The 27,521-nt window shown below is 41.4% G+C and overlaps 1 protein-coding gene across 2 annotated transcripts in view; it reads right to left on the bottom strand.

Annotated features, from left to right (window-relative positions):
• Positions 1–27,500, bottom strand: part of LOC146207727 (brefeldin A-inhibited guanine nucleotide-exchange protein 3) — a 102,439-nt gene extending 74,939 nt beyond the window's left edge. The window contains exons 1-22 of one of the 2 annotated variants that reach the window (XM_084590051.1): positions 27,399–27,490; positions 27,042–27,287; positions 26,871–26,922; positions 26,705–26,786; positions 24,068–24,202; positions 21,928–22,134; positions 20,702–20,738; positions 18,353–18,425; positions 18,161–18,268; positions 17,548–17,709; positions 16,674–16,806; positions 14,757–14,854; positions 12,160–12,344; positions 10,378–10,946; positions 9,629–9,908; positions 8,051–8,232; positions 7,445–7,607; positions 6,304–6,411; positions 4,979–5,197; positions 4,188–4,443; positions 2,128–2,331; positions 713–877 (exon numbers count right to left, since the gene is read on the bottom strand). In XM_084590051.1, coding sequence (XP_084446177.1) covers positions 713–877; positions 2,128–2,331; positions 4,188–4,443; positions 4,979–5,197; positions 6,304–6,411; positions 7,445–7,607; positions 8,051–8,232; positions 9,629–9,908; positions 10,378–10,946; positions 12,160–12,344; positions 14,757–14,854; positions 16,674–16,806; positions 17,548–17,709; positions 18,161–18,268; positions 18,353–18,425; positions 20,702–20,738; positions 21,928–22,134; positions 24,068–24,202; positions 26,705–26,786; positions 26,871–26,922; positions 27,042–27,126 — 3,503 coding nt within the window. In that variant the 5' untranslated portion in view covers positions 27,127–27,287; positions 27,399–27,490. Of the gene's footprint in view, positions 1–712; positions 878–2,127; positions 2,332–4,187; positions 4,444–4,978; positions 5,198–6,303; positions 6,412–7,444; positions 7,608–8,050; positions 8,233–9,628; positions 9,909–10,377; positions 10,947–12,159; positions 12,345–14,756; positions 14,855–16,673; positions 16,807–17,547; positions 17,710–18,160; positions 18,269–18,352; positions 18,426–20,701; positions 20,739–21,927; positions 22,135–24,067; positions 24,203–26,704; positions 26,787–26,870; positions 26,923–27,041 lie in introns of both variants that reach the window. The other variant, XM_084590042.1, reaches the window with a different exon arrangement.
• Between the last annotated feature and the right edge of the window lie 21 nt (positions 27,501–27,521).

Raw genomic sequence — 27,521 nt, 5'->3', positions numbered from 1 at the left:
ATGCTGCTTTGGTTGCATTACAGTAGACAAACTGATCTCTTAAATGTAGCAGGACTTCAAATATGACCAAGATATTTGCACTTCAAGTAAACCATGCAACTAGATATCCTGTTTTTTGTTTCTTTTACTGCGCAAAAACAAACCTAGAAACACAGCTTATTTATTTTTATTTTTTTTTTTAATTCTGTCACGTTTCACTTACGACAGATAGTCCTAACAAATTTCTGAGCCAGACTCAGACTTTTGTCATGCTCTTTAATTCCACATTTCTGTAAAATCCTGTAGCTAGTGTTAGCTTCCTATGCTTGCTGCGAGACTACTGTAACAGATGGCTACTGACTGGTTTAAGCAATCAGGTGTAAACAATCTTTTCCTTTTCTATTGCAGTCCATTCACAAGCCAGCAAAGCAGAGTAGACTCGGGCTATATTAAAATGGGTTCACTGTCACGTTAAATTTGGACTAATTTTTCATTCATGTCAGACAAACACACTTGCCCCCCCCCCCCCCCCCCCCCCTTCCCCTATTCACTCAAAATCAAATTAGTCCCAGCAACTGTTCTGCAATGGTAGATAGGTTTGATCCTCAACAACTTCCTTCTACAGTATATGCCCAAAACCTGAAAATAAAGAGCCAGTAAAAGAGTTTGTTCAAGATAACAATGCTGAATAGGACATACATTCAATTGCAAAAATAACTGTAAGTGTGCAAACCTGTCAACAAGCTGTGACAGGGCCTCAACAATGGGCTGGAGTTGCTTTCCCATGAGTACGCCAGAGCCAGACGCCTGGGTGGCATTCTTGACTAGGTCGATGACATTTGCGCTGCCCGCATGGCCAACGCCGGGCATCGTCAATGCTTCTATGGCCAGTTCCTCCCTGAAGAAAAAAAAAAAAAATTCACCAGTGGTCACCAATTTGAGCAGCAGAAAGATGTTGCAGTCTTTTTCCTGCTGTGCACCATCGCCACTACTTGCATGGCAGTTGTTTCTTCACTTTTGCAACTGAAGATTTTGCTTGAAAAGCATGTTCAGTGATTTTTATGTTCTAATTGGGTACAAGCCTCCTTTAAGAATCATTTTAAAATGAATTTGAAGCGACCACCAAAATGTGCTTTTCCTACCAAAACTTCATTTCAGCAGAAGTTATGAGCATTCTAGGCGTGCCTAAATATATATAGTAGTTACATAAAAACAGTAATAATATGGTTTTTCAACATGAGGATAATTTCAAGTAGAGCGTTTTCTTGAACTTCAAAAAAAAGTGGGCATGAAACAAGCTCACATTTTTTTACCTGGAAACAGCGCTGGCCAAGTTAACTTTTTTTTCTTCCACAAGCTCTTTTTCGCTTCTACAGCAGCTGAAATTTATTTGTCTTATCTTTTTCTTAACTTTTGCTTTCCCTCTGGCTCCAAACGCAATCCCGTTTGGTACCTGTGTCTCTATCATGCTGTCTTCTAAAAGCGAGCACACCACGCTCTTTTCCATCTGTTACAGACAGTGGGCAAGCACACACACAGAGGCAATGCAATGCATGTGATGCACACGCAGCTGTCAGATCTCTTCACCAAGCGCAAGCAGACATGCCCCTTTTAGCACCAGTAAGAAAGCTCCTCTAACCTACCCAAAGGTTAGCAAGCTACTATACAATGTGTCTTACTTGCACTTAGGTATGAAGATGCCTTGAAGCTATCTTGTGAGATTCTTGCCCCTTAGAAAGCATTTAGCATTTCTTTCCTCAAAGAAAAAATGCAAGGACACCCCTTGACAGCCACTGCAAGTGGTCACCACTGTTTGTAGTTGCTATGAAATTTTGCCTAACCGAAGGACACAAGAAACCGTTTGTCTTAAGCAGGTATTTTACACTGAGTCCTATTAGAAGTTATCCAAATGGTCACTTATTGTTCACCTTATCCAAAAATTCCACCTTAATCGAGTTCATCTGAATGAAAGTAATATCCTGACAGTTCTAACATCAACTGTCTAGCAACAAGCTATGAAACTTCATTCAGATAGATCAGTGACTTCATTACCATACTAGTTGACAGCCATGCCATTCCATAAAATGATAGAGCAATCAATACCGTACAGAGATGGTGGAAAAACAACACTGTGGAAGTGCAACTCACTCAAACTGTTCCGACGGTGGCTGCAGTAGGAGGCCGTCTGAAGAAGGCGGGGACTTTGGGCTCAGTGCCTGCTGCACCTTCTCCCCCCACGAGAAGGAGGACAGCTGCAGCTTCAGGTGGGATGGCCCCGAAGAAGAGGAAGACGAAGAGGCCGGCTTCACCTGGAAGCAGCCCTGCTCCAGCTCCAAAATGTAGCTGCAGCACCTGGGTACGTGGAACAACCATATCGCCTCAGTGAGGAGACACGATTCATCCCCGTTGCAGATAAATTTACAGAAGGCAGTAAGGACTACTTAGATACTGTGAATGCAAAAACGTTATTGTCTCACTACAAGTTTTATAGCAAGATTCATTAAAGATTTGTGTTTGCCTAAAGGCCTTTACCTTAAAGGCCTCCAATCTAAATGTGTCTACCATGAAGGTTTTTACCACAGTCAGTCATTAATGATTGTCATCATTACTTAGTAACATCATTAATCATTCCATTACACAGATTAACCATTAACTATTGCTAGTGACTCCCACCAACTAGTATCTAACGAGTACTGATGACATCACAGGATTTCTGGACATAATATATAATGAGCACTGGTTACATCACTCCTTTTCAGAATGCTGTCTAGTTTCATTGCTAATGAGTCGTATAATGCTTCCGCGTTAAATAAGGCAGACACTTAAGCTCCACTTTAGGAAGCCTGTCGTCCTCTAAAATTACACATATACTTGTCAGCATGACGCTGCAAGATACTACTACATGAAAGACTATACAATATATATATATATAGCCTCCCTCTTGTTCCGAAACTGTACAAGCATACATTCTACGGCCCAGTTAGGTACGTTTGGCAAAATCAATTACTTTCATATTACACATCAATTTTTAATCAATTTCCTTCCATGCTTGACAAAACATTCACATGTGGCTGTAATGTCGCTTGATTTCCCAGCGAAGCTGGGTTATGCTGCCGATGGGCCATGTTAATGCTTCGGCACACAGCTTGGTGTTCAAAGCTTTCTAGGTAAGGAAAGAAAGTGTACTTGGGAGAAAGAGAGTGAGTGACTATTGCTAAAGATCACAAGAGCTAATTTTATACAGCTATAGTTAGTGACTAAGGTAATGTTCAACAGCCTCAGGAAGGAACAGCAGTTTACAGTAGGTAGCGAAGCACTGGAAGTGGTAGGCGAATATGTCTACTTAGGAAAGGCAGTAACCGCAGATCCAGACCATGAAAGGGAAATAACTAGGAGGGAGCGAGCGCATTTGGCAAGTACTCACAGATTATGACTAGCAGCTTATCGCTATCACTCAAGAAGAAAGTATACAACAGTTGCACCTTACCTGTACTTACCTATGGGGCTGAAACGTGGAGGCTAACGAAAAGAGTTTTACTTAAATTGAGGACAATGCAGAGGGCTATGAAATGAAAAATGGTAGGCATAACATTAAGATATAGGAAGCGTGCAGAGTGGGTCAAAGAAATAACTCGAGTTAATGACATTGTAGTTGAAATCAAGAAGGAATACACATGCGCAGGGCGATGGTCGCTTAGGGTAACAAACTGGATTCCAAGGGAAGGAAAGCGTAGCAGGGGATGGCAGGAAGTTAGGTGGGCGGATGAGCTTAAGAAGTTCACAGGGGTCAAGTAGATACAGCTAGCAGAGGACCAGGTTATTTTCAGGAAAATGGGTTGCCCTGCAGAGGGTATAGTTCAGCTAATGATGATTATGAGGTAATGAAACCATAAGAGAAGTTGATAATTTGGCATTATAGTGAAGGTAGCACACGTGGTTTAGCTCTGTCAAGCTAAGTGAGCAAAACGAGTTGTACACCATTCAGGTTGTTACCAGCACGTAACAGCAATCGGAAGAAAGTTTAGACGTGCATTTCCCACACAATACAAGATTGCAGCTAGAAATAACTACTAATACACATACGATATTTCAGACTAGTTAACCAGCGAGGCCTTCGCCCTGCAGTGGGTATAGTCAGGCTGATGATGATGATGATGAACCAGCGAGGATCTCAGACTTGATTAGTAGTGAAATCCCCCTGTGCCTACCTGAACACATGTTTCCAGCACACAGCGCTGTGGCTTCCCAGTTCAAGACCTCGGCTGAGGAGGACATCCATGCTAAGCACGTGGGACGCATGCAACCGCACAGACTTGCTGCGACCGGGCAGCACAGTCTTGCGGAAACGGTCCCTCTTGGAGACTGGTCGGCGCGAGTGGCCAGCAATGGACCCATTGGGGTTCAAGGCTGGGCATGATGCGGCTGCCAGCTGGGCAAAGATTGCCCCACACTTTGTCTGCAGGCCTGCGTCAAACAGCAGCAAGCAAGTGGCATGACATACACGTCTCACTGGACCAACCGAAAGCCCATTGTCCCCACACCATACATGATGTAGAACTGTCAGAGATAGCTAAGGGATCAAAGCATGCTATCCTTTGTTGCTTACATCTTGAGCTAGCTTTCAGCCATGAAGAAATAGAACAAGAGTGGTTGAAATAATATGCTGTGCATTGCCAAGCACACAATTTCTCGTCAGGCAGGATAGCTATACATTAATCAAAAAATTAAATTTTGCCGTGACAAAACATTATTTTCCTGATTCAATTTGATTCGCTGACCACTGCTTTCTCTTTCAATCATGTGCAATACATTTCAGTGCTTTAAATGTGGCCATTTAATAGGCACAATGATGGATTGTGTGATGCCAGTTGTTCCGTATCTAGGTCAACTAATCCAGCCTGATCTAGGTCATTTAATCTAGGCCAGATTGCTCGTTGACATTCACCTTACGAAGCCGCAGCGAAATGAAACTGCTCACGCAGGGTAAGGGTATCCTCACCAAGAACGTTGCACAGCTTGGCAGCACACTGCAGCCCATCCAGGCAGTTGGCCACGGCCTCCCTGGCTTTGCGATGGTCCTCCTTTGCACCATCCGTGCCCAGAAGGAGACCCAAGGAGCTCGCGATGCCACACGAATTGGTGCCATTCAGGAGCACCGACAACACCTCCAGCATAGTGTCCCAGCAGGCAGTCAGCACGTGGCGGGCAAACTTCATGCCTACGCACACCACGGTAAAGAAGTTCCAGGGCTATTAAATGGTCTGGAATCAGGTGAAATTGAGATTAATAATAATAGTAATAAACTCCCTTTAAAATTGCTGCATGTTGCTGAGGTTAAGAAGCGACCAAAAGCGACCCCGCCCAGTGGTGCAGTGATTAGGGCGCTCGACTGGTGTGTCCAAGGATGTGGGATCGAATCCCACATCCTTGGACACACCTTGGAGGCGAAAAGCAAGGCACCCATGTGCTGTGCAATGTTAGTGCACGTTAAAGAACCCCAGGTGGTTAAAATTTCCGGAGTCCTCCACGAGTCTCTCATAGCCAAGTTGCTTTGGTACATTCAACCACATAAACTAAACTAAAAAGCAACTATTCAGCAACATAACAGCACCCTATAGTTGTTTGTAGGATTCCATCTCCTACGAAAGTGAAAAACAGAATCGTACAGTATGCATATTTTATGACAGTCAGTTCTCAGAAAATGTACATTACTATCAGAATTGGAAACTTTACTGATTTTTTTTATCTACGAGGAGTTCCATATCTGGGTGCCAGACTTGAAAAAAATTACTGTACACAAACTGCTGGCTTAATGAAGTGCCCGCATCATTCACAAAGTAGCATGATATAGCCTACATTCTTTCAGATGTAATTGAACAATAGTTCTTGCCTGGCTTTTCTGGAATTAAAGAGCACTTACTGTTGACTGCAAGTACAGTTTTCGCACATGTGAGCCAAGCAACTGACCTCACAGACTACTTCACCTGCTGGACGAAGAAGAAAATGAAAAACTCAGGTGGGCAAGCGAGTTCCCACTTGTTCTGAGTGTTACTGTAACTTTTTTATTTATTTATTTACCCTCAAGGGCTTTCAGGGGTTACCGAGGGGGTGCATCGGCGGGTGACATGTTTTTTCATTAATTACAGAAAAACCAGGCATGTACCAATATTAAATTACTTCTCAAACAACGCAGACCATAATGCGCTACTCTGTGAGTGACGCCTGCTTTGGATGGGCTATTAGCTAGTGCAGAGAACCTTTTTTTAAAGTCCAGCATCCAGACACGGAGGTCGCTGTATATTAAGTAGTGTTTCAACAACTTACCAGCCATCATGTGAGGTGTGAACACCACATTAGCGGCAGCCCTCTCGAGCCGTCGGTAGTCGGAAAGCTGGCGAGAGCCAAGCTGGTCACTGCCAAGGCCATCTACATCTGAAAAAAAAAAAAAAAAAAAAGAAAAAAAGAGGGAAAGAAAAACAACCTCATAAGTGTTTGCCAAGCCTATGATCAGAAAGAGACACCCTTAAATTTGTGCATCGACTCTGAAGGTTTCATTCCCTTTTATTTCCCTGGTTATATGCCAGTGCAAACAATTCCTGTAGCAAGGAGACATGCAAAACAAAGCCCCCCTGTGGTGAAGGCATGTAAATACTAAAGTAAATTGCTCCAAAAAAAGCATCTTGTTTAAATTCATATACAAACGGAACTTGCTTTCATTTATGTTTATTCTATGACTGCTCCAACATGACCCAATGAATAGTGATGTCTGTCTTTACGCAAATTCCTAGTTACCTGCGGCCCCACTATAGATTGAAGCTTTAAGCATTTTTCACGGAATTGTATGCCAGGAGCCATACTCTCTCTTTTTTTTTATGCAACCATTGTTTGGACAAAGGTAGAAACAAGAGCATAATAGGAAAATGGCTTCTTTATTTATCTTATTTGCATCAATATAATGGGATTGGGGAGTTTAAAACACAGGAACATTTTATATGAATATTTAATTAGGTTTATAATGCAATTTCAAACCCATAATACCAATCAAAACTAAGACCCTCTACCTGCATTCTCTTCCCTCCCCCCAAAAATATGAAAATATCATGCCAAACCATGGAAGGATGGAAACATAAACATTATCTAAGAATCAACATTTCATCTGCGTGCACCAAAGCAGAGCGAAGCTAAGCCTCTCCTTGGTTCCGAATATCATGGTGAACTCTGAAATTATATTTGATCTCTCCCATAAAAATTAACAAATTTGTTACTCTAATTTCACAAAAATTAAAAGTTTTTCAGGGCAGAAAGTTTGAGGCCTCACCTATAGTTTGTGTGTGTACTTATCCCAGACCGTGAAAGTAGTTCTCGAGGAACTATTTTTCTCAATTACCTTGGTAGTTGACTGAGGCATTTCACTTGTGCCAGGATAAACACAGAACAATCCATTAAGCAAGGCACACGTGCTGACCTGTCAGCAAATTGATGAGTGCCAGATTTGTCTTGGAATCTGGTTCATAGCCAGCTTCACGCAAGAGGCTCTTGGCGAGGACTTGCTGGTACAGTTCCGACAGCCAGGTGGCCGAAAGGTACACCAGCACCCCACTGCCGTGCACCTCGTCAATGAACTTTTCCTGCACAGAAGGCACATAGAGATAGACATCAAGTTAGGGTCCCACTTCATTGCATGCAAAGGAAATATTGGTTGTTGGGTGAAGGAAAACAAGAAAAACAAAATTTTTACTTTTCCCTTAGGTATCTCAAGGAAATAAAACCTAAGCCTCGTGCATAACTCAACTGTCCAGCTACATCTTCGATTATTCAGCTTTAATGATTAAACACCAAACACTACCTTGAAATCAAGAAAACTGTGCCCATTTGCACATTACTGTCAATGCTTCCCAATTCACACAGATGGCAAACTACATTTTTGGGGGCTGTCGGTGACCTGCAGCCTTCCCAATGGCTTTCTTTCTAACCCCAACTCATTTAGTTATGCAACACACACTATCTGACCACAGTTAGTCTCCTTCACTACACTGCACAAATATGAATAATGAAGTTGAAATCTCCTGACCTCTGTCAGTGGGATGTCACCAGTGAGCTCCTGGTAATAGCCACTGTGGATGAGCTTCAAGTCCAGAAGTAGGGCGGAGTAGGTAGCCAGGTAGATGCCATCAGCATTCACGATGGTTATGTGATGTGGCTTGCCATCAGGTCCCTTGCCGTTGTGTTGTTGCTGCTGCTGTCGCCAGAGAGCTGGAAGAAGACGTGAGTAGCTACAGTTGCGAAAGTGTCGGTGATGCAATCTACAATGCAATCTAGACACAAACGCCTTTAAAACAAAGTGCTCGGAACCAGGAAGAACCTTCGTTACACAGGTGGCTTCACTGTGAAGGCCACGCACTGTATCATACACAGCGGAGCACTATAAGTATCGCTCAGCAAAAGAAAGCCTATATCATGAATTCAAGAGATACTGAATGAAGAAAGTAGTTAATTTTCTTCTTATACAGTTCTTATTATGGAATGTATCAATGCAGCTGACATTATCCTATTGATTTTTCAGTTGACAAATTTTTGTTTTATACAATGCAGTCCTACTCCGCTGCTAACATTTTTTTCCTTTGTGTTTGTGTGCTGGTTATCACTGCTACAGTGAAGTTTGGATTCTCAACTTTTGTTGCATTGTTGATAGGAGTACTTTATGCGCACCACAGCTCAGTGGTAGCTACAGAAGCCAATGGCGCAGCCACAAAATTCGTTCGTTCTAATCGTTCTAAGGCAACAAATCAGCCATCGTGGACGTCAATTCTCTCGTTGTACAAGCTAATTCATTGCAGTCGTCAATGCTGTCGAGGCATTAACAATGCGTATGAAAATAGGAATTTGGCTGGGACAAATGAAATCCTGCGTTATACAGGTCAGTTCATTATAGAGATGTTTGACTGCATACCATCAGGGTTTCCCACAGTGCGTGCCCCGTGGAAGACCTGAAGTTATATTCTTTTTAACCTTTATGCCCTTTCACTGTTCTCTCGTAACATATTACGGGACTGTTACTATCCAGAGAGCATGGGAATTGGGGCGATGATGAAGTTCCTGGACACCAAGTTAAAGCTGCATGCGGGGTAAGAAAAAGTGCTTAGTTTCCAGAGCTTTACGTCCCAAAGCGGCTTAGGCTATGAAGAAGAAATAGTGCATAATTTCACAATGCAAAAAGGCTAGATCACCACAACTCCTGTGCATTATCTTGCAGTGCCTGCAAGTTTGTGATAAGCATGCCTCAGGTTATGAGAAGCCTCAAGATGAAGCCCCATATACCAGCCAAAATGGAAGAACAGCACAAAACTTGCCTAAAGAAAGTGAGCACGAACATTTCAATATTCATACAAAATATACACAGCAGGTTACTTTAGAGCGCAAACTTTAGGATAAAAGTGTGCACAAAGTTCTCACAACCCTCTTTCAAGATTTTTTCCCAGTTTTTCTTTATAACCAGCTTCAATTTAACACCGTGAAAAATGAAAATGTGGTGTATTAAAGCTGTAACTTTGGTTTCTTGTACCCCAAGACTCTCCACTTTAAGGTTATATTACCATTATAATAAATAGCAAGGCAGTGTAACCACTTTTTAAGAGAACAGTGTAGCCACCTTCAGCATAGTCACTGGCAAACTGCTGCAGCTCCTGGTCAGCCTCGATGGAGCTGCGAATGTGTAGGAGACGGGGCAGGAAGGAAGCTAGGTGGTTTACAAAGTCTCGAGCGGTCTTGCGCTCTCGCTCGGCAAACTCATTGTTGGACTCAAAAAACCGCTCCAACCGGTTCCGTTCGTTCTCGTTTGCATCCTTCATCAGGGTCTTCACTGCCTGCTGCATCACAGAAGACCTTTCGTGGCCTGACAAATCAGTCTCCTCTTCCAGTGCCTTTTCAACCTGCAGAGGTGAAGGAATTAAGCCTTGTGAACCGGCATAGCATTACAGGAAGGTAAACTGCTGCATTTTCCATATTCACACCAGCAGCGTATGTTAACAGAAAGATATTGTCCTCAAAAGAGGACAGTGATATAAATTAAGTTTATTAAAAAAAATTACTTTAAAATGTTTCGCTGTAACGCTGCTTCTGCACTGTCGTGAAAATAAAAAAGGCCCCTCCTGCCACCTGCAAAATTATTTTTAAAAGAAGTGTTTATATAGTTGTCCTCATCTTCAAAATTTAATCCGAGTTCCTTCACACAATGAACAAATAAAAAGTGATCATAAAGGATGCTGTTTTTTTTTTCAAGTAAGAAAAACGTATCCAGAGCCAACAAATAGCAAAAGTTTGTTAAAGATTATGGTTAAGACTCTTAAGCAAACAATGTGAACAGTAATTACTACAGAGTACAATAGGCTAAACACTCACCATATCAGCATCGTAGAGGCTTTCTTCCGCAAACTCTGATGTCTCGTCACACTGACTGCTTTCAAAAAAGCTTCCACTTTGGGGCTCCTCATCTAAATTGCTGCATTCTTCAATGATTGATGCTTGCTCCTTAATGTCAGTCATCTCTGAATCCTGTTGACAAGTCTCGGGTTCAACGTGCTCTTTCGTCTCCTCCTCCCCCTTCTCTTTGTTAAAGCTTTCATGAATTTCTGATGATTCAATGTGTTCAAGTGACTCAACATTACAAGCTTCGCATGCCTCTATCGCTTCTTCAACAGGTGCGTGCTGCAGTATTTCCTCCGCTTCCAAGCTCACATTCAAATTGTCTTCCTTGTAGTCTTGGCTAACTTCAACTGAGCTCAATATTCTTTCTTCTTCAACAAGACCTGTTATTTCACTTTTCTCAATGTAAGGCTGTGGCCCAGGCCTCATTATTTTATCTTCCTCGACCATCTCTGCTGTTTTGCTCTTCCTAACGTAAGGCTGCGACTGTTGCCAGCCATTTCCAAATGAATTGCGAGCAGACTTTTCAAACAAGAACGATGCACCTGGAAATGAAAAGATCTTTATGGCGTTTGCATGCCTAAACAAACAACTTACACAACTTATCGTGTACACAAGGGGTGTCTAATACGAGTGGACTACCGAGTATTAAAAAAAAAGCTTTTTTCAGGTAACTGAACTTCCTACTTTTCACTGTAACCACCTTAAATACGGTACACTTCTTTCACTTTGCCTCCAGTGATCGGATACACTCAGAATAGAAGAATTCTTGCTGCTGTACGAGCCCTGCTACCATCTGTCTGCCCATATTATCATCACAAAATAGAACCCCTTCATAATAAAGTCACTGGGACCGGCAAAAATCTTTACTATATCAGTTTCTTTACTATAACAGTTGTCGGTGATGACATGGCCCTAGATGCTGTCTGGTAATAAAATTGTCCACTTACTAAACATGTCTTGTTGTTAAAGACAAAAAAAAACACTCCAAAAGACTTTCCATGACTTTCTTATAATCTCTTTCTGTCATTTGCTTTTTTCAGTTATAAGAGCTTTTGTTTACATCTCGTGTAAGTACAGCAGGGGTGTGCAAATATCTAAAATTTGGAACATGACTCTGTTGAGTCTGATAATCGATCCATGCTCATGTTCAAGTAACTGTTAGTATTAGAAAACTGTTAAGCATTAGGTGGCATCGAATACCATGCTAACATCCATCAACTCGACCGAGGCAAAATCACAATATCTGGGCAAATTATCAGATGATAGAGTTTAAACTGGCAAAAAAAAAAAAAAAAAAAAAAAAGAAGACAGCACAAAAGTGTCCTCACTGCATTCTCTTGTTTTTTGTCACGTGGACCAATCATATTCGGGCGACAACAGGTTTCGAACTCTACGCGAAATTTCACAGGTGAGCTTTTTCACTTTTGGCCCTAGCCTGATCAGTACATGCTCGACGGCTGAGACCATCCATTCACTTCTAGCATTTACAGTGTAAGCGCATTTTGACAGCTGAAGTCTTCTATTCATATGTGACACATATGAAAAGATTTCAATGCCTACACACCCTTACTTAAAAGGCCTGGCCTGTCCCAGACTGACAACCACAAAATGCAAAAAACTTAGAATGCATAAAATTTAACGTTTAGAGCCTAAACAGCATAAAATTACATTTCAGAAATGACGTACAGTGCACATGATGACCAATCTGGACATAATACTTTGTCTCCCAAGTTCTTTTAAAGCAGTCAAACTCACCCACGTAGTCTGCGCTCTGCAGCGTAGGGAAAACCGAGTTCAAGCGCTCTGCCATTTTGTCCGAAATTTTGGAGCCCGAGACCAGGGTCTCCAGACTCGACAGCAATGCCACCACACACTCGACACTGATGTAGCAGACATTGGGGTCATTGCTATGACAGCACTCTCCGAGCCCATCCACAACTCTGCGTGAGAGAGATGGAAAAGACAGACAACATATCCAAGTTGTCTGTGATGATGCAATACATGCTCAACACACCTATAGGTCTAAGATGGCTAAGATGGTACTTCTGACTAAGAACTTTGAGACTCCAGTCTCCCGATAACAAAGCAGTTGAACCATGAACATGGTCAGGTTACCACGACATGAAACACAGAATCTTTCATGACCTACAGGTTTTAAGTAACTCCCTTATAGTCGCCCGCATGAGTCAATAGAATTCAATGCTCTAGAGCTCACTTCAGTTTGATGTCCCAGCTTGGTCATGCATAAGATCTAGACATAAGAAACAGCAGCAAGATCTCCTCTGCACTTAGGACAAATCAAATACAAACTGAATGTCAAGAAAAGCTAATCTAAAAGTGAAAGTGTCAACTCTAAATGACTTCAGCTCATTCTAAAGTTAAATTTTTCAAAATCAGGCAGTCTGGATCATACGTTTTTCCTGGATAATAGTTTTAAATTTTTTTTAACTATTTTTTTTAATAAACATATCAACGAGGTTTTGCTGTAGTGATGACAATGACGATATAATGATAACGATGATAGCAGCAATGGCAGCAATGGTGCATTTAGTTGATCATGATAATGATGATGATAGTAGCTATGACAATGACGATTCAATTAATAAAAATAATCCTGTAAAGTGGCTTTTGCCACTCCATTGTTTAAGCAGACTTAAACGCAGTCCTGTAATTTTTTAATCCTTTTCTCAGCACGTTGATCACTGATTTTATTCGAACCACTGCATGTTATGGGTCATCACGTATGGTCTTGTTCATAGCACTTTACAAAGGGACCAGCATTCCAGCCCAAAAACATTCGCAGGAACTGCTTCTGCATGCGTATGAGAGCCAGGTCTATTTATCTTTATCTTGTTGTATTTAAATGCTGTAAGGCCCGTGCTCTGTTCGGCCTCAGTGGTTGTTGGGTTGTCTGTGTAAGTTTCTATGCCAGACCCTCGTGTATGTGTTGATGTATATCTGTACTTGTGTTTTGGGAGAATTTCTCAGCTGGGTGGCCTAGTGTTGAACTGTGTGTCGCGTTCTAGTTCCTAGAAGGAGAGCATTAGCTCTAAAATGCGAGCAATTCCTTCGGACCCCCCTCTGAGTTTATTTTTCCTTTGCTATTGGAGATGGGAGAAGCGTCCCTTTTGCCTCTTCTCGGACCTCATTAGCGCGGTCTCCCGCTGTGCCGTCGCACGAGTGGGAGCGACCGGAGGCCATAAAACCCGCGAAGGGGGGTCAGGCTTTTGTCGCGCTGCACTGCGATGTGTAGCGTGCATCTGGTGCACTTTGCGAAGGTTGCAGAGGAGTCAGTTTGTAGTAAATGTGTTTTTATTTTTTTTTACTTGTGGAAAGGGGCATGCTCCCGGCTGATCTCAGGAGCGCGGGACTGCGCCCGGGTGTCTTTGGCCGGAGCTACTCCCCAAGATAGGACGCTCGCGCTGGCGAGCGCTGGGAGTAGTGGTTGCTTTGGAGCTGGGGCAAGAGGCGCCAGCTCAACTGCGGGGATGCGGAGTCCCTTGTCGCTCTGCTTTAGCGGTCTGCACGGCCGGCGCGGCCAGTTGCCGTTGGTCTCTGATTGTTGCTCCCTTGGAAGCTAGTCCGGCTTGACTCTTGTATCACCTCTTGTATATAGTCTGTATAAAGTTCTTCGGTTCATTAAGAAGCTGCTCCACCCAGTGTCATTTATCTCGGACGGATCCACTGCTGGGAAGCCCGTCGTATCTTTACTAATGCCATGATAAGGACAACATCACAAAAGTGGAAAAAAAAAAATTTTGATTCCTGCTTGGCATGTTGCGAATGTCACAGAAAGCCACACATTAGCACATAATGCAGTGTCCATCTAAGGTATCAACTAACATAGCCTTACTACAGTGAGAACATTGCTTATGCACCATAAAACCCAACACAACACAACAAAAGTAAATTACTAGTGTAAAGAAGAAGACAGGCTTGCGCTCGAGCCGTGTGGTCTTTGCCTGCTTGCGTGCCTGGCTGGTGTCACTGATCGGCGACTGCTGTTACGCCTTCTTAAGTTCTCAAGCCTTGTAGAAATAGAAATAAACTCCCACCTTACACTAGCAATAGGTTTGGATGCTGTTTCTGAAAAGACAGTGCACTGTATTACATAACCATAAAGGATGAGACTAAGCACTCTGTAGGTGAATGAGTATTGGCAGAGTTCATCGAACTGCAAATGGCATCGCCCATTTGTAGAGCACCACATAAATGGCTTTAAAACCTGAGGTCAGTTAATGTCACTTTTCGCATGTGCTTGGTACATGTAATACATAAACGGATTTATTTCTCAGTGAGCACTACAACCTTCAGGCGACATGGGAGTAGAGAAAACCAACAGAACCGCTTACATTTTCAGCAAGTCCAAGCTGCTCAGCCTGGGGTTTTTGGTGTCTTCCCACAATGGAGGGCCTGCGAACTGGAGAAGCTGCTCGGGATTCTTCAGCATCTGTCAATGCAGCATGTATAAAGTGACCAATGTTCAAATAAATAGGGCCATTTAATTGTTAACATAAAACATAGAAATGCTAACCAAGACAAAGAAACAACAGATGTGCCCCCCCTTTGGTTAAGAAAACCAGTCATACCACGGCCTGCTACCAAAATCTGCTACGATAAAAAAATAGCAAGGTACGGTCAATAAAGAAACAAAACAAAAGGAGTTACAGGTTGAACAAGATCAACTCCCGGTCTTATACATCCATTAAAAATTAGCTGGAAGCATTAAATTTCTCTTAAGTGCAGTAAGGCCTTTCCTGCGACTCTTTCCCTTATTTGCATTTTTTTTGCTCTTTTTTCTGTTTATTCCTTTCGTACTTTTTCTTTTAGATTTTTTTCCCTTTTTTTTTCGTTTTTACTGTTCTTAGCTTTCTCTGTTACTACCTTTTTCCCTCTTTTACTCTCGACTGACTGTTTTCGATGTTGTAACACAATGACGGACGAGGTCCCACATAAAAGCATTGAAAAGTTTCTGCACGTTTTTTTGCCCAATTTTGACGTATCTCGCACAATTTCGACGTCCGTGGTTGTTTTCAAGTCTGCACGCTATTTCGACATCCTTGGCTATTTTGATGTCGAAATGACCTTTTTCTTCTAATTAATTAATTAGTCTACATCAAAGAAATTTTGCATGCAGACACTTTTTTACCCCCTCTACCTCACACAACCATTCTTTTACTCATGAATCAATTCATTTCTCGACAATGACAGTGTGAAACCCTCCGTGGACACACAAATCCTGTCCACACTCAAGAGCCTATAAAGGCTTTCGACTTAGAAAAGAAGCCTAGTGATGAGCCAATGAAAATCTGCCGTCAGCTAGGTGCTGTTCCGGTCCTAGAACTAAGGTTCAGTTAGTTTGATAATGATGGTCTAGTGCTAGACGTACTTTAACTCTGAGGCAAAAATTAAAACTGACACCCCCCTCACTTTCTTAGCGCAACAAAAGCTTCTCATTTGAGTTAGGGCTACATCCAAAACAAGGTGTGGCATGTATAAAATGGAGTTTTTGAATTACAGCTGGGAGAACCCAAGTCTCTGCAAATGAGATTTTATTAAAAATTTAAAACAGTTAATTTCGCATTATTTTTTATCAAAATGAAATGACTATCGCAAAAAGGACTCGATCTCATACTGAACGACATTCTTCCGTTATGCAAAACGTGCAGCGGATATAAATCCACTTTCAGTGATGTTACTGTCACAAACGCATTTAGAGCAATTTTTGGAGCACTAAATTTTGTAACTTGGAGCCGTTATGAGTGGGGGAATGCCGATTTATGAACAGTCTGGAGCACTCAAATTTTCAATCTGGAATTAAATTTGAAGCAATACAACCCCAATTTATCGACATTCTGGAGCGTTGGAGCATGATGTTTTCAATTTACTAATCTCTTAGGTTGACAGACAATGCTGGAAAGTTAGCGTGATGCAAAAAGTGTTACGCCACCGAGTTTGTCAATAATGGCACACAATTCCAGTGGTGAAATTGAAGAAGTTTGGCGCAAATTTCCCAATTTTTGTCGGAATGGCACAGAGTTTATGGTTTAGTGCAGTTTGGTGCATTGGGCACAAGGGTGGCATCTCTGCGCTTTTAATCACTGCTCCCAAAAAGGCACAATTTAAAGTTACATAGCGGGGACTCTCCCTCTCCCTATCAAAACAAATTACCGGTGATGAAAGTGACATGGGTGCCTAGCTGCTTATCCCTGTGCAAGAAGAACAAAACAGGCATGCACATAAGACGGTTAGTAAGTAACTAAACTCACCTGCTTAACAAACTTGAGTGGCTCGAAGCAGTGCTGGGGAAGGGGGTACAATAGCATCCGGTGGAACAGGGACCCTAGCACTGGCCTCAGGGCACCCACTTCCCCCACAATAGTCACCAGCTCCAAGGCAATGCTGGGAAGCCCAAGGGAGCAGCGAACTCACATTGTGGACTCTTTCTACCCACTTGTATACAACCCTAACAACAACTAACCACGGCACAACTGATTCCCAGGTCTTTAAGCACACCTCCAGCATCTCAATCTAATTTCCAAACCTTACGGTGAATTATGAAAAATCAAAAATAGTCCATATATCTCAAGCTCATTATTCATTATACAAGAAAATGGCTGGAATGCTTGTAGTGGGTCAATCAGGGATATCCCACGTTGCACAAAGAAATTTAGCTATATTATATTCGATTTCATCAAGAATACCGGTCAATGGCAACATGCTAGCACTCTTCTGCGGCTAAAGCAAGAAACCCATGCAGTTCTCGCACCTGATATGAATGGTTCAATGCCAGCACTCACGATCTTCACGTAGTAAAATTTTGATGTCCTTCACAGACCTTCAGTGTCTTTTGCTGTACAATTACACACGCTTCCAATGAATTGTAAACTTACTCCTTCCTTATCAATCCTGCTCTGGGAGGAGTGGATTTTCCTCAAGTGAAGGACTTTGCATAGGAGAATCATGCTGAACCCCAATTTTTGATGAAAAAAGAACTTTAGAAAAGGAAGATTGATGGTTAAAATGGAAAAACTTCCCCCCTCAAGGAGTGACCCATAAATCTGCCCCCGTGCTCTGATGACATCCACGGTGGTGTTAACAGAGGCATTCCATGCTTAATTAGTCTGATCCAATATTCCTCACCCGTAAACAAGCCTAGCCTCTTCGGCATGACAGGATGGAGCAGTTGTGAGGCACCCCGATCCCCGGCCCATCTCTCCCTTTTCGAAGCGCTGTGCTGACACGATGTTCTTGTCCTTCAGGGGTGAACCAAGGCAGCCCACTAACCTCGGGCAAAGCTGCTGCCTAAAAAAAAAACGAAAAAAAGAAAGACCATTTACAATGTGGCCCAACGCAACATACGGTAGATACCAAGCTTCAATAACTCCCTGCACACAGGTCTGAGCCTCACTGACCGTGACTGATGTGAAGAGATGCCTGACATAGTAGCTTTCTAATTTGGAACGCACAAAGTTGGAGTCAATACACACAAGACAGGTTTGGGCCTATTAGTTACTTTCTCTAAAATAGTGAGCGTGTGCCTTCCACTCAGGATTGTGTACACATTTTCTTTTTCCTGGAATAGTGTCTAGCGAACTCTCCTCTATTCTGAAAACTCTTAATTGCTAGAAGATATGCTCCACCCCACACCTCAACCAATCTTTTTTTCAAGCACCGCATATAACGGGGACTGAGGAGAGTCTGTGCCATGACCTAGCAAAATTAGGCCCAGGAAAAGCTGAACAATGCTGCTCACCAAACGAAGTCCAAGAAAGGCTGACTTTTTCTAGCTTGACCTCTCAGCGAGCTGAGACCTGTCTGAAGGCAGTGTAGGAGGAGCGGAGCTGTTGAGCTGGAACCATTCCTAAAATAGAAAACATGCACATTTAATGAATACTATTACAAAGATATGTCGCACAAAGAGGGCTACTCTATACAGGACTGTTACCTTTTGTCTTCTTTCAACTTCTCACAGAGAAATAGAAACAGAGGGACCACTTCATCGAATGGAGAAATGTGGCCTGACGGAAAAAGAAATAAAACCAGCAGACACAATAAATGCACAAGCCCCTGACACGCAAAGAGTTCAAAAATTTTGCAGCTGTAGAGACTGAAGAGGTATAAAAGGCCCGCAGAGTAAATGCCACATTAAAACTCCACACATTATCTTATTGCAGTTTTCTATTCCCAAGTCATTATAATAGTTGCTAATGCAGATGAGGTAAGAATGTCTTTACAAGAATAAACTGCATTCTATTAAGCAGAGATCGTGCAGTTGCAACCCGAAAATTTGACGATATTTGACTAAAATGGTCTGTTAAAATACTTGAGAACAATAAAAGCTTTAAGCTAGCTCAAAATGTTCAAAGAGAAAGAGCATTTAAAAAGGTCACATTCTAGCTATCTAGCAAGTGTGACCCAATTTTCAAGTGTCCCAGAGTGCAGAGTACAAGATAAGTTACAGTGTGGAATATTATACCAGCATTTTGATTAAAACAGGATACACTCTTAGCTCCACTATTTTGAATATAGTTCAGAACATTGCCATTAAACACCTAGAACTTGAAGCACTGAGGCAAATCTCTACTATCATACGTATATAATAAAACAGCAGTTTTATATAAGAATAATTATGAGCTGACCTTCATGCATACCCAAGCGCCCACACAATAGGAGCAAATAGATTACATAACAACAATACACCCTAAGGCTAGATAAGAAAAATATCTTTTACAAGCTGCTGAAGCAAACAGCAAACCCAATAAATGGAATTTAGTTGAAAAGAAAAAACCCTGTACAAAGAGGAATTAATAATCTGTACTATGGTGGCACCTGGTTCAAAACATACCCTTGCTTCAAGAAGCTGCACTCTGCAAACTACTCTAGCCCACTAAAATACATTGGGCTTGTTTAACTATAAAAAAAAAAGCCAAGAATGAGGCAGAGCCTGTGAATAAGTGGATTTCATGTGCTTAAGGGCAAGAAAAAATCTACCTGAAGCATGGATCTACACACTCATATTTATGATATTGGTTGTTTAATGGTATCCAACTAATGTGCTGAAATAAACTGGACTCTATAGGCAAATGAATTTGCTCCAAGATGCTCTCAGTGTGTAACTAATCTAGTTTAACTAACGAACCTCCAGCTTCTTGATCTGGAATTGTCCTCTAAGAGTAAAATATGCAACCCGCTGTTTTTTCCTTTGTTTTGAGACAACATAAATGCTGACAAAAAAAAAACATTCCAAAGCAAAATATGCACGAACCTTCCCAATTATTATAACCAGGAGGCCATAAAACTCCACTTTTTAAGAGCACAGTAATAAAACCTAAAAATGAACGTATGAAAGGCATTCCTTTTGTAGAAGAGATTCAGAGCTTACTCGCTTTTAAAGAGCAGCCTATACAACCTATCAGCTATTTTATGCAGATAATTCGGACTCATTGTAACGCAATTCAAATGAAGGCATGTAGTCATTATACTGCCCGACTCTGAATAACACCTCTCACCAAAAACAAAATAATGAATAGCTTAAACAGTAAATCCACCAAGGAGACTGAAGTTATGGTGTTATTTTGTCCTGTCTGAAAGAACAAGTTATTCATTAGAACAGAGTAAGTGCAGGATTACTTTGGAAGAGTAAATGAGGGTTTACATTTGAACAAAATAAGCCATGGAGAAAAAAAAAAGAAGCAGCTTTTTCTTTTTTTTTTTTCTAATCCTGCATGCAAGTTCTCACACAGATCGGAGCAAACGACATGGACATGCAAGAAAGAGTTTCAAATGCCAGAAGTATGCATGCTCACATAATGAGTAAAAAAAAATTAAATGTGCAATAGAAAATATTGCCTCACAATTATTCAGACCTTTAGAGCTCCTGATTTTTGTTCAAACTGTGATACATTTAAAGATCAGATATAACAAAAGCCAAGAATGTAGCACATAACTACAAGTTAAACAAAACTACATCAAAAATTAAGCACTACGAGGGGGCATTGAAGAGTCAGGCTAAACAATGAAATTTGAGCAAGGTATGTTGCTGGACGAGTTGGTTAATCATTGTCAGAGAAAGAATGCTAGCAGACGACGGACAAGTGTGTCCTCCTCATCCTTGTCCGTCGTCTGCTAGCATTCTTTCTCTGACTGAAATTTATTTAAATGAACCACGAGTACAAATTAACCGAGTCTGAACTCTTGTGATCCAAGTGCATGTGCCAAGGAGAAGGGATTAGAAGCCAGGAAGCTGGGTAGTGGTGAAGAAGACAGACTTGGAAAAAACAATAGCAACACAAACCTTCATTATAAGGATCACATCCTTCGTCCACACTTTTCTGTTTGGGTGCGGCATTAGTGGGGGTTGCAGAAAAAAAGCCATGTTAGAGCAGCAGATTGTTAGTGTGATGAAAACAAGAGCATGGGCAATACTGCAGGTAGAAATCGAAATCTTTCAAATATTTTATGCCAGTTCAATACTAAAAAGAACAAAATTCTGATTTTTATTTCTAAGCAGAGTAGCTTTTCTTAGAAGCGCGAGAATACAATTCAAGGATTTCATCGTGAAGCAAAAGCAAAAGGAAAACAAAAAAAGCTTTGATGCTTTCACTAAGTATAGCATCAGCAACTTCATTTCACTAAATGTTGCACAGCATTACTAAAATGCTAAACCTGTAATAAATATTCGAAAAATAAATAAAAAATATAGAAGTGCCTGATTAGGCTCTCTGTAACCCCTGAAATCCCTGGTAGTAACAAACTATTCTCAGCTATCAGCTAACTAGATACAAATACAAAGGACAAAGCCATTTTTATGAAAACGTGAAATGGGAGCAATACATGCAACAGGTACGTCTACCTCATTTTAGGCTGCTGAGATGGTTAGTCTGAATTCATACCTTGACTTTATCATTTATTGTGCTTACCACAGTTCTTAATACTTTTGAAGATTGCTTTCTTGCATTTAACACACTTGATTGTTTGCAACAGCATCGTGTGCTATCACTGCACTTGATTTAAAATTCATTTGTTAAATAAACAAAAGCTTTTTTTCCATCTCCAAAAACTTTCGAAACTTTGAATATTCCTTGCTGTAACATATAGCACGAATCTAGATGACGTGCTGCCTAGGCCGAAAGTCTCCAGGCTAAATGATTTGTTTGTAAACTGTACAGCCAAGCATCCATAGCACCTCTGAAGACCACAAGGTCTTGAAAGGTAAGATTTCCCTCCTTTCGATTAGGTTCTAAGTACAGGGCTGATACAATTGGCTCACTTGATAACTAGCATACACATAGCAAGGCCTGAAGGTTATTGACCAAGACTATACACACTCTTTACAGCATGATATAGCTACATTTATCACCTGCTTAAAAAAATAACTGCATGCACTTCATATTACTTTAAATTATTTAGCCCCGAAAAGCTGTACAATTAAGTAATGCAGTGTCTTTTGCAAGCAACTCTTGCTTGAGTCATTTTGTATTCAGTCAGAACTTTAGCCAGCCCTCTTCAGCAGTCTCTTACCCTCTCCTCTTCATCTGCCACATCTTCCGCGGCTGACTCGAAGAGGAAGGAGACGTAGCCCTGCACGCTTTGGCTGGCTGAAGCCACAGCCGCGGACTTTGTGCCCGCAGAGCCACGGGCATAGATGTCCATGCACAGGGAGACGATGCAGCAGACTGCATTCTGTGACAGGCACCAGTTTTGGAGGCAGCAACACTGGAGGATCACCTGTGGGACCGTCAACAGTCTGATTCATATGATGAAGCATAGATGGCGAATTGTAATAGATAATCATCGGATATTTGCGCTGATGTAATCTCATATGAGAGGAACTGATGCAACTTTTGCATAAAAATAAGTTCTTAGTAAACAAACGCATCGAAAAAAACTCAAAGAACATTTTCTTTTTTTTCAGGTTCATCACAGCGTCTCAAAACCAAGTAAAGGGACTACAGACACAATATAAGAAAAACATGAAAAAGAATATTCACTTGCAAATTGCCTTGCTTATTTTGCCAGTCTCGCAAATTTAAAGGAGATGAATTTTATTTTTCAACATCTAGCAATGCTATGTTTCTGCGGTCAATCAGGACTTGTTAACAATGTTGAGAAACTCCATTTGGCATTATTTCTTCAGGTAGCTACCAACAAGTGATGAAACATATGCCCTCAAATGTACCATGAAACAGCACTGCAGATAACTCTGACAACATTTTACTCGTCTTCCAGTGCCCCTCCCTCACTTTTCCCCAAACCTGGATATTTCACAAAATTCGAAGCGCTGTCCTCACGTGCTCAGCGTGTTGTTTCCTTTACCACCGTCAACAAGACTCAACTGTCCTTCTCTTTATGCAAATTTTATGCACTGCCTTTTTTCTGTCCCGGTGACATACAATCTTCACTCATCACCTGTCCTTAGATATGTCTTCCTCTAGACTTTTTAACCAGAGGACCAACTAGCCATGATACAAAAGGTCACTGACCTAATGGATGCTATAAAGTTCCTTACTACTACCACTACTACTATCTCTGCTACTACTACTTCTATTATTTATATTGCTTCACTCAATAAGAAAAAATGGTGCACCATTACACGGTAAAGTGAAAGTAAAGATGAGCTTTCAACTGCATTCTTAAATGTCTGCATAAACCCTGATGCTAAATATTATAGAGTGCCAGCACTCACCAGCAGACATTTTAGAGAAAATTGCACGTTACAGTATCAAACAGACACACCAGAAAACAATAAGCATAATGCAACGTGCAATTTTCTCGAAATGTTCACCTAGAACCTTTTCTAGCAGATAATTGAACTACTTGGGGTGCTTTAAAAAGAATTAATGTGGGTTAGTGACTTGGCAATGTTCCGTGCTATCAGGCTTATGGCAACACCGTGGGACAAAGTTTTCACCATATAAAAGGGACCAATAAAAAATTAAACTGTTCCGTGCTGCAGGCTTAAGGCAGGTTTCCAAAGCCATTCGTCTACCAAGTGCCTACCCTTGGAATGAAAACTAAGAAGTAAAAACATGTGAATTTGCAAGCACCCAACTCCACATTAAGAGCCAATTCGGTAAAGGCACATACCATGGCTTTGATTATTCAGAACGTTAATCTGAACAACAATTCCTTAGGACTCTTGTCCACATCAACAAAATGCGATTTCACACCGCAACCTGTAAGGTACAGCATTTGTCAAAAACATACAGCCCAATGGTTCTGCTTCTAATCATTATGAGAGCTCTTGCACAACTTCCATGGAGGTCCCACACCTTAGATGGATGAGGAAGAAAATTTTTCTCATTGAATTGATACTTGCAACCCATCACTGCATTATGTGGCATATAACAAGGTCTGAAAACAAACAAAGTGGCCTGCAAAAAATCATTACGGGTACAAAGGGTACAAACACATTGTCACCACAACTGGCAGAGAGCTAAAAACATAATATTGCAAAATCAGGATGAAAATATCAATGCAAACAGTCAAGAACCTTGGAAAACCCAGCCAGGACCATTTAGTTATTATTGCCTCCTTGCAAACAGGACATACCTAGGGCTCAAGAAGTGAGTGTCGTTCATAGCAGTACACGTTTCCATGCCCAGCTACCTTTTATTAAAGGTGTGTGGCATGACACTACAACATGCACAGCTCTGCTCACCTTCAACCCTTCAACTTGCACCTCTTCAGAGTGAGAAGCCAAAGATGAGAGGGCTCGCATCAGCTGAGACGGAAGCCATAACTGCTCATCATCACATTCCAGGTTTGGATTGAACAGCTGCTCTCGAAGTAGTTGCTTCAAGGATTATAAAGCAATGAGAAAGAAAAAGGAATATCAGAACCAATATGCAAAATACTGTGTACAATGATGAAGTATGGGCCATACTGATAGTAACAGTAATTAATTTCTACGTGTCAAAGCCAGTGAAAATGCTAAAAGACATGCCACAGCAAAGGACTTGGGATTATTTTCAAATGCATGGGATTCTTTAATGTATATCTAGTTGTCAGTACATCAGCAATACTGATTTTGTCTCTATTTAAATGTAGCTGCCAAGCAAGGCACGAACCTGGAATCTCTGGATCAGCTGTACAACACCGTAGCCACTAGCCCAAAGCAACATATGAAGAGAGGTAGCTAATAGTTAGACGTGAAAATGCTGAGCTCATTTCACAGTTGCTTATTTTTTCTCTCTGTACCTATATATTTGTTTCATTTCTTCAATAAACCTCAGTTAATAATGCACTACCTTAGAATTTCATCCCATCTATGTGCGTTGTGAGCAAAATGATTCTGTGCCAACTCGCCCAAATTTCTGCTGCTGCAAAGGAACTCACATCACTGAGCATTGTCCTATGCTAATCACAAGCATAGCGGCAATCCCAGTTGTTGCTGACACTAAATTAAGCAGTCAAATAATTGAAAATATTGCCAGCCAAGACAAATTTTTAATGACGCTTTAGCTAAGTATGCCCCACAGTGCTGCCTCTTGATGCCCAGTAAGATGGATCATATGCAAACCTAAGAATATGCTTTCAAACACAAGTATTATAAATCAGTCAATATGTGGAATATTCAAAACAGGTCTGGAATAATTTTCTCAGAAATGAAGATAAATATCAGCCCATGCATGCTTTTTTGCCAGATGGGAAGGTATCTGAAACACAACCCAACATGGCAAGATTTCTTCTCAACTTCTAAAATCAGTGTTATCATCAACAAAAACATTTTAATTTGGTTGTTACTGCAATGCAGTTTCAAACAAACAAAATGTATACATTCACCCACAATTTATTCAGATTAAAAAACAAAAAAATAAAACGTCCATTTTGCACATTCTCCTCAGCAGCTTGGTCATATCAATTTACTTAGCATGACAATGAAGCATGTCCATTGGACAGCGTCATATAGGCAGCCATTGACTCATTTCTCAGTCACATGATATGCAGAGATCAGGGCTTATAAAAACATATATTACTGCCTGTTCCCAGCAAGACACAGCTGCTCCGACAGTCCGTATGTAACATATTCTGCCATTGTCAGTCACCAAAGCTCCCGCATAGCCTAAAATTGGTCCAATGTTTAACGGAATCCTCCAAAATTAAGTAAATTTGTCATATGGAAGTAGTTACTCAGCCTCTACTTATGTGCAGACATGTGAATAAGAAGGAAACTCATACAGCTATACTGGGACCAACACTGCAGCAACATCAACAATGAGCAACAATGAACAGCATGACGTTTTCTGAAGAAAACCAGAATGTAAACAAGAACAAAAGAACCATCGATACTGGGCCCTGTCTATAAGATTCTCCTCTTAATTGTTGTCGTGACTTCATTATTTTTCTTTAAAAATTTATAAATAATCTGTATCGCAACACTTACGTGTAGACAACCTGTGCTATAGACAGATTCAGCAATAAAAAGTTCAGTTAAGAGAACTGATGCTTTTAAATCCTGAGGCCTTACGCAGCTTCAATGCTTGTACCTACACTAGCAGACTTACTTTAAGAGGGGATGCTAACCGCATATAAAACTTCCACAGCAAGCAGCGCCATGAACCATGTTCTTTGAATGAAAAAATAAACAGATCAGATAATTGCCTTAAGGACGAAGAAAAGGTAAGGCATTGTGGACACCAATCGACAGCCAAAAAAAGACATACAGCTAAAGATGCTTCAACTTCGGCTGGAGAAAAAAAAATAAGACAGCTAAAGTTGCTGAATCATAGTTGGTTACAAAAGCAGCCTCACATATGTTGCACGGCCTGTTTATATGGTATGTTTTCTACACTCAATACGAATAACTGAAAGAGAACCCTAACATGTAGAACTGTAATACCACCTTGGGCCATTATCATTCACTATGGTGTTTCTCAAGGTGGCATGAAGCTGCAAATAACTGACAGAAAGAGCTCAACCTCAGAAATTTATTGCCATTCTTGAAAAAAATGATAACACGACATGAACACACACAGCACTGTCTTTTCTGGTCTCCATGGTGTGAAGCGCTATCACCTGGAGCCCATTTTTAGAAGCAAACTGTACAGCTTTTTTGTGGCAGGTAATTTGTCCAGCTGTGTGACATTACTAAGTTTGCAGGGCTACAAGCTACAGATTATTCTTGCAATGCTACTAATTGCATGTAGACAAAACTAGCATAAGAGGTACATGGACAGGGCAAAATCACTAGGGACATTTATTGCATGCACTGAGAGTATGCGAAAAGGTCTCTGCACGGACTCTGATGAGCAAGACAGGTTTCTGTAGTGAAAAGCAGACATAAGAATTAACATACCTGTAAGCCACTAAAGGACAGGGAAACAAGCTTCTTTTCTTTGGACTCCAGCGCCAGTTGCAAAGCGTCAAAGCATTTTTGTCTGAAACCATCGTGCAATCAGTACAGCTGCGTTTGGCAAGCAAAAATTAGAGAAACGAGTGAGGAAAGACAACGCGCTGGTTACCTGACTTCATATGGCGGATTCCTCAATAAAGCGTGCTTGTTTGCCAAGGCCTCTGCAAAGTAAAGCAAGTTGAAATCAAAGAATCATTAGGAGAATTGATTACACGAGCAGTAACACCCTAAAAAGCCGGGGAAGAAAGGCGAACAGAGAGATTGATTTAAAACTCAATACCTTGAGCTTCTTGGCATGCCTGGCGTAAAGCAGGGTGCTTGTGATGCGAAGCTTCCTTCGCAAGTTTGTAAAAGACGTCTTCCATGCTTACAGCAGACGCTAATCTAGGTTACGCTTTCCCAGTGCAGCAACAACGTGCTCAAACGGTACGTGTAAAGGCGGCATCGGCGCGCACTGCAGTCCACGAAGCAGCCGCAAACACTAGGCGAGTCGTGATCACAGCTGTCAGTAAAAAGTGCGTCAAAGCTGCAAGAAATGGAAGCACATTTTCATGCGGTCATATGTCGTTGTACCGGTAGTTGGCCAGTAGGCTAGCTTGGATGCAACACGACGCAAATCCGTACACCAGGAACTTACGCTAGCGAGAATAACAGGCGGCAGTGAAATTAAAAATATGGAGCGTGTGGGCCCCACCACCGGCGATATTCGCCAAAAGTGAAACCAAAACAGGAAGCGTCTAGCGACATCTACACTTTTCGC

This window comes from Amblyomma maculatum, chromosome 1 (genome assembly GCF_055883805.1).
Source record: "Amblyomma maculatum isolate TAMU_Amacu chromosome 1, ASM5588380v1, whole genome shotgun sequence".
In the NCBI taxonomy this organism is placed as follows: domain Eukaryota; kingdom Metazoa; phylum Arthropoda; class Arachnida; order Ixodida; family Ixodidae; genus Amblyomma; species Amblyomma maculatum.
The sequence above is the reverse complement of the archived record's forward strand: the minus strand, read 5'-3'. Positions and strand labels throughout refer to the sequence as shown.